The sequence below is a fragment of the Podarcis bocagei genome, assembly GCF_964188305.1.
Source record: "Podarcis bocagei genome assembly, chromosome: 1".
Classification (NCBI taxonomy): domain Eukaryota; kingdom Metazoa; phylum Chordata; class Lepidosauria; order Squamata; family Lacertidae; genus Podarcis; species Podarcis bocagei.
In genome coordinates, this window is record NC_138125.1 from 82,045,050 (window position 1) to 82,051,049 (window position 6,000).

General features: G+C 47.9%; 1 protein-coding gene across 1 annotated transcript in view; it reads right to left on the reverse strand.

Annotated features, from left to right (window-relative positions):
* Window positions 1–3,049, reverse strand: part of B4GALNT4 (beta-1,4-N-acetyl-galactosaminyltransferase 4) — a 168,722-nt gene extending 165,673 nt beyond the window's left edge. Inside the window, exon 1 of the mRNA XM_081212096.1 lies at window positions 2,787–3,049. Coding sequence (XP_081068222.1) covers window positions 2,787–2,937 — 151 coding nt within the window. The 5' untranslated portion in view covers window positions 2,938–3,049. The remainder of the gene's footprint in view (window positions 1–2,786) is intronic.
* Window positions 3,050–6,000: the final 2,951 nt, after the last annotated feature.

A 6,000-nucleotide genomic window follows, 5' to 3' on the forward strand; every position in this document is an offset into this window, starting at 1 on the left:
TAGCCCAACACTATGCAACTTTTTTAAAAAAATTATTTAGTAGTCTTAATTGGATTAGCACCATAACAGAATAAATATTACTTCTATCTCTTGTAGAGGATCATTCTGTAGTCATTTAAGCACCTTACAGCATCAAGATCACAAATTCTTGGTAGTGGTTAATCAAGAAACCACTTTTAAAAAAATGAACAGCACGTTCTCCAAAATACACACAGAGGCACATGCTCTATAAGAATTCATTCATCCACTAGACTGCTCAGTAAAAGGTTTGTGATTAATTTAGGTACAGTACAATCTAACAGCAGTTTCACCTCTGAAATAGGCTCAGTATTTCAGCCTATGATTTTTGCTGTATAATCATTCTCAAACATCTAAAAGTAAAGCAATTTTGTGAAATATTCACGCATCGTCATTTCATATTAGGACTGAGAAAATAACAAGTTTGACTTATTACTAACACAACTTTATACAAAGAATTATTCCTTGATTGTTTTAAACACATTTATGATGCTCGTAATTGTAGTGACCCTTTTTAGGGATAGAGATTGGTGCCCTTTTAGTAGTTCTTGAAAAGACCCTTTAGAAACAGGAAGGTCAGATACTGATGCCTAATTCACATTTTTTATCACAGAGGTGTAAATCTGAAGTAGCTCTACCAAAATCGAAAGTGATCACTAGTGAAAGGGGAAGGATAACCAAAATCAATACTGTACTATTAAGTCACATTTCCCCTTTGTGAAAGAAAATAAAGCAAAATTCATATTTTGAAGACACCCCACATTCTTGTATAAAGTTGGCTTTTAAAAATATAGTACTGAATGGAATTGTAAACCAGAACCAGATTTCCTGAAATATGCTGAAATTTAGTTCCATTCTCTTCTGTGGCAATTATTTTGCTCTTGGAATGCAGACAATAGCCCACACCCAACCCTTTTGTAGCCTCTGTTTTGGAAGCAGGTTTCATGATTACACAAATTTTCCCATTGCAAAAAGGACCCACAACTAAATGCCAGTTAAGATTTTTAAAACGTTGTGCCACTGAAATAAGCACACAAGGGTATGCAGTAAGGCAACACAGAGTTTTTGATTAAAATCTCTGGGACTCTGCAAAAATCACTATCTTAGCTTTCACTATAGAAATGAATGCATGTTTCTGGTCCTCTTGGTTTCACATCTTAGCTTAAAAATGCCATTTCACAGTAAAAAAAAAAAAGGTTATATGTTTTAAGGCATATTTTCCAAAGAATGGTTCTAAATATCTAACCAAATCAAAGGACAGTGGAAAGCTGTCAATTTCTTGTTTTTATCAATTCCAGAACAAGATTTTAGAAACTTCGTATCTGCCAGCTATGGCTCCACATCATTTCCTGTTTGTGCAAGATATGTGCATATTATGCTCATACCTGTAGCTGGAAATATACAAGTCTGAGGGTCCTGGCCCAGTCAAGAACCAAAAGCTACATTTAAATAATAACTTGAATCTGGGGAGTGCCTCCAACCCATTCCCTTAATTTTCATCTTCATGCTGTTTCTTCCATGTAGCTAGACATCAAACACATGTGCTAGTGAACAACTATCACTGCAGGAGGTGCTCTACCCTCCTGCCTCTCCAACACCTACAAGAGCACAGCCCCCTTGGTCATTCACAACACACCAGTGGCATAAAGCTGTTGCTAGGTTGGTAGAGGGCTCTTTTAACAAGCCTGCACAAAACTCAGCAACTGACCTGGTTAGAGAGCTGGATTTTCCATGTGCTTTGGAATTCTTTCCCCCCAACATATACAGTGGAGCTCTGTGCTCTGGATTCAGAAATGATCACACAGTCTTGCTCTAAAGAAATATTGAGTTGCTGCTACAAACACTCTGCCACAAAGACTAAAGACCTGGAGGGTTTGGACAGTTTGTTGGCAATTACAGCCAAGTCCCTGACCTGAGCTTTGAAACCCAGCTAACCACACAGAGGCTGTTCTGTATGCCTCTCTGAATCAAGATTGCCGCCTTTGTCTTGGCAATCCTTGGTACATTTACTTGGGAGTAAGTCTCCTTGGACACAGTGGGGCTTATTTCAGAGTAAACATGCACAGAACTACTGTACAGAGTTTCCAATACCAATTCTCCAGCCAAAGGGGGAGTATTCTGCAAATTGGGAGAATGTAAGCACCTTAAGAGATCAAGGGTTTGGCAAAGGCAAGAGCTTGGCTGTCCTCCTTGAACTGAGATCAGTTCAAATAGCCACAGCTTTTTATTTATTTATTTATTACAAATACTAGTGTGTTCACATGCACTGCTTTAAAAGTTATGACCAGCACCAGGGTTGGGGAAGACACTGGAAGGCGAAATATATAGCAAATATATGAAAGGACTTTTGAGAGTTGGCACTCTACCTGCACAAAGTGCAAATATGAGACAATGGCCTTGCTCCTAATGAGCGAAGAGTACATATCCAAAATCACTTATATCACAGTCTTTCCTCCTCTCCAGGTCAGTGGAGCAGGAATCCTAGCTTACCATCAAGTGTCAGTATTTAAAGTGGGTCTTGGTGGTAACTATTCCAGATAAAGTATTCCAGAGCACAAGAGTTGCGGTCTCTGGAGGGGAGGGGGCTGCACGGGTGAGGTTATTATACTTTGCTTTGATTCAAAACTAAGTAAGAGGAGGGGAGAGAAGGAAACGAAATGAAACGATTGATTTGGGAACAAAGGCTAAAGAAGATCCCCTTTGAGGTGGGGAAGGCCCTCACTCCGGGGTAGGCAGGGGGGATAAAAAGGGGCCCGCCGCTTGCTTACCTCTGCCGTAGGCGAAGTGCAGGCGCAGCGCCTTGCCTTGGCGCACCAGGCTGATGTGCAGGTAGGTGAACCACACGGCGAAGGTGAGGAGCACCAGGAGCAGCAGCAGCTTGAACTGCTTCCGGATCTTCTTCACCGGGAACCACAGCATCCTCCAGGCAGCATTCCCGGGGGGGTCTGCCTGCCCCCGGGGGGTGAGCGAGGGGCGCCCGGGCCGCGAAGGGAAAGCGGCGGCGGCGGCGGAGGAGGTGTTGCCGGGCGGGCGCGAGGAGTGCGCGCCTAACCCGGCCGCCGGCTCGGCCCCTCGCCGCTCATTTCGCCCCCAGCGCCGCTCCCCTCACAGCTACGCCCGCTCCCCGCGGGGCGCCCGCCCCTCACCTGCAACTTCGGCGCCTCGCGGCTGGCGTGAAAACTTCGCTGTGGCGCTGAGGAGGACGCGCAGAGGCGCCCGGCGCAGATGCGGGGAGGAGGCTCCTAGCGCTCTCCCCGGAGCGAAGCCCAGCCGCCTCCCGCCAGGTCCCGGCGGCGAGGGACAAAGGCATCCAGGCAGCGGCGGGGAGCCATCGGGGAGGCTCCCGGCGACCGTGAGGGGAGGCGGCGGGTCGACGTCGCCCGGAGCCGCGGGTCGCTCGCTCACTCGCTCGCCGAGACCTCCCTCCTTCCCGCCCGGCTGCCCAGCTGCCCAGAATCCTCTCCCCAATGTGATAATCCGTGCACGGCAGGCAATGAATGGAGGGAGGGAGGAGCAGCAGCGCGGAGTTTCTCCCCCTCCGCCTTCTTCTCCCCGCCGCCTCCTGGCTCCGGGGCTGCTATTGCATTGCACTGGCTCCTCGGCCCGCGCTTTACATTGTCCTCCTCACGGCTGCAAAGCAGCGGCTGCTGCTGCTATTACTACGCCCGTCCTGCGCGCGCGGCTTGCAGCGATGCTCTGGCGGCACCACCATCGCCTCTTCGCCACCGCCGCTGCTCTGGCTCGGCTCGAAGAGAGCAGCATCCCCACGCTGTGATGCAACGGAGGCTGAAACGGGGCAGCCAGACAGACAGACCCGCCGGCCCAATCGCAGATCGGCACTTCTCCCTCCGTCCAATCCTCGGCTTCAGGAGGCGGCGGCGAAGGCGAGGCTGGGCTGTGAGCGGCGTTCATCTCCACGCCAACGTGCAAACATCCACCTGGGGAGCGGACCCGGTGGATGGCGCGGCGAGGCGAGGGGGGGAGCAAAGAAGGAAGGCGAATGTCCTCTCACCTCCTGCAAACATCGTAGGCTTTGAGTGCAGCTTATGGAAGAGCACTGTGGCTTTTCTAGCTTCGGGAAGGAAACTCTCCCGTTTCCTGCCTGTTGGGGCTCGTTCTGTTGCAAGGCGAATTGCAATGGTATTGCGGCCTCCCCTTAGCGAGGGTTGGTACCTTCCCAACAGATGCAAGCCGATACTCTAATGAGAAGGCAGCAAAGGATGCTCCAAGAAGGTTAAGGCTGGGGAGGGATGCTGGCGTAGTCTGAGGCGGCCACAGGTAGAAGTGCAAAACCGTGTGCACTTGTGGAAGGATGCAGGCGCTTTATTCTCTCGCATGTGCACAAACAGCAACAAATCCAAACGCCGTTGCACCTTAAATGTGAACATCTTTGCTTTTGTCTCAAAAGTTTATTATTTCTTGCTGGGAATGACCAGAGATCACACACTGACAACCTTCCCCAACGTGGTGCCCTCCATCTGTTTTTGGTCTACAAACCCTATTGTCCCTGTGCATTGGCTATCTTGCCCCTCCAAAACACCTCAAGGGCAACAAACAACTTGTCCTTCCAAAACACCTTGGAGAAGGCTGTCATAGAATCATGAAATTGTGGAGTTGGAAGGTATCCCCAGGGGTCATCTAGTCCAACCCCCTGCAATACAGTAATCTCAACTTAAGCATCCATGACAGATGGCCATCCAACCTCTGCTTTTAAAAACCTCCAATGTCTACTCAGCCAAACTAGCAATTCAAGATTGTTGCCCAATCTGCAAATCAGGAGTGGGGGCAGGTTCTCAAACTTTGCACTTCTGGGTTTGTTTGTTTGCTTGTTTGTTTGTTAGATTCAGTTTCCTCTAGGTGTTCTTATAGTGTTCATATACTGAAGATGTGTCCAAATATGCTCACTTGTTGCAAGGTTTTCCTTTTATATTGCTCAATATAACAATATCACAATTTAAAGCCTGTTTTCTTTGCCTCTGACAGTTCACAAAGACAGACAATAAGAGCTTGGGAAAACTCAAACATTTGCATGCTGTTTTGGGATATTTTACCAGGTTAGGTTATATCCTGTCTTTATTGAGCACCCCTCCTGATCTTCTTCTTAATCATTCATTAATCCCACAATCTTCAGTGCATTTCCCCACCACTTTCCTAACTTCTAAATGTTGGTTTCTTCTCTCTTTTTTTAAAAGTGAATTTGTTGCACTAGACTAGAGTAACCACCCAATAGAAATGGTTCAGTTTGTTTTGAGTGACACAGCACAAAGAATGGCCCTCTATGCACTAGCTGGGAAGGGGAGAATGAAAACAGAAAAAGGAGTTAGGCAAAATCGCTATAAATTGTTAATAATAATAATAATAATAAATTTTATTTATATCCCGCCCTCCCCAGCCGAAGCCGGGCTCAGGGCGGCTAACAACACTAAAATAGTGCAACATTATAAAAACATCATAAGAATTAATTAAAATCAAAATTGATGGCAACCATATACTAAAGTATTTTAAAGATTGCCAAAGGAGGGAGTCAGGCTGTGCCCTAACCAAAGGCCTGGTGGAACAGCTCTGTCTTGCAGGCCCTGCGGAAAGATGTCAAGTCCCACAGGGCCCTTGTCTCTTGTGACAGAGCGTTCCACCAGGTTGGAGCCGCAGCCGAAAAAGCCCTGGCTCTAGTTGAGGCCAGCCTAACCTCTCTGTGGCCTGGGACCTTCAAGATGTTTTTATTTGAGGACCGTAAGTTCCTCTGTGGGGCATACCAGGAGAGGCGGTCCCGTAGATACGAGGGTCCTAGGCCGTGTAGGGCTTTGAAGGTCAAAACCAGCACCTTAAACCTGATCCTGTACTCCACCGGGAGCCAGTGCAGCTGGTATAGCACCGGATGAATGTGATCCCGCAGCGAAGACCCCGTAAGGAGTCTCGCTGCGGCATTCTGCACCCGCTGGAGTTTCTGGGTCAGTCTCAAGGGCTGTGGGGGTTTGGGGGTTT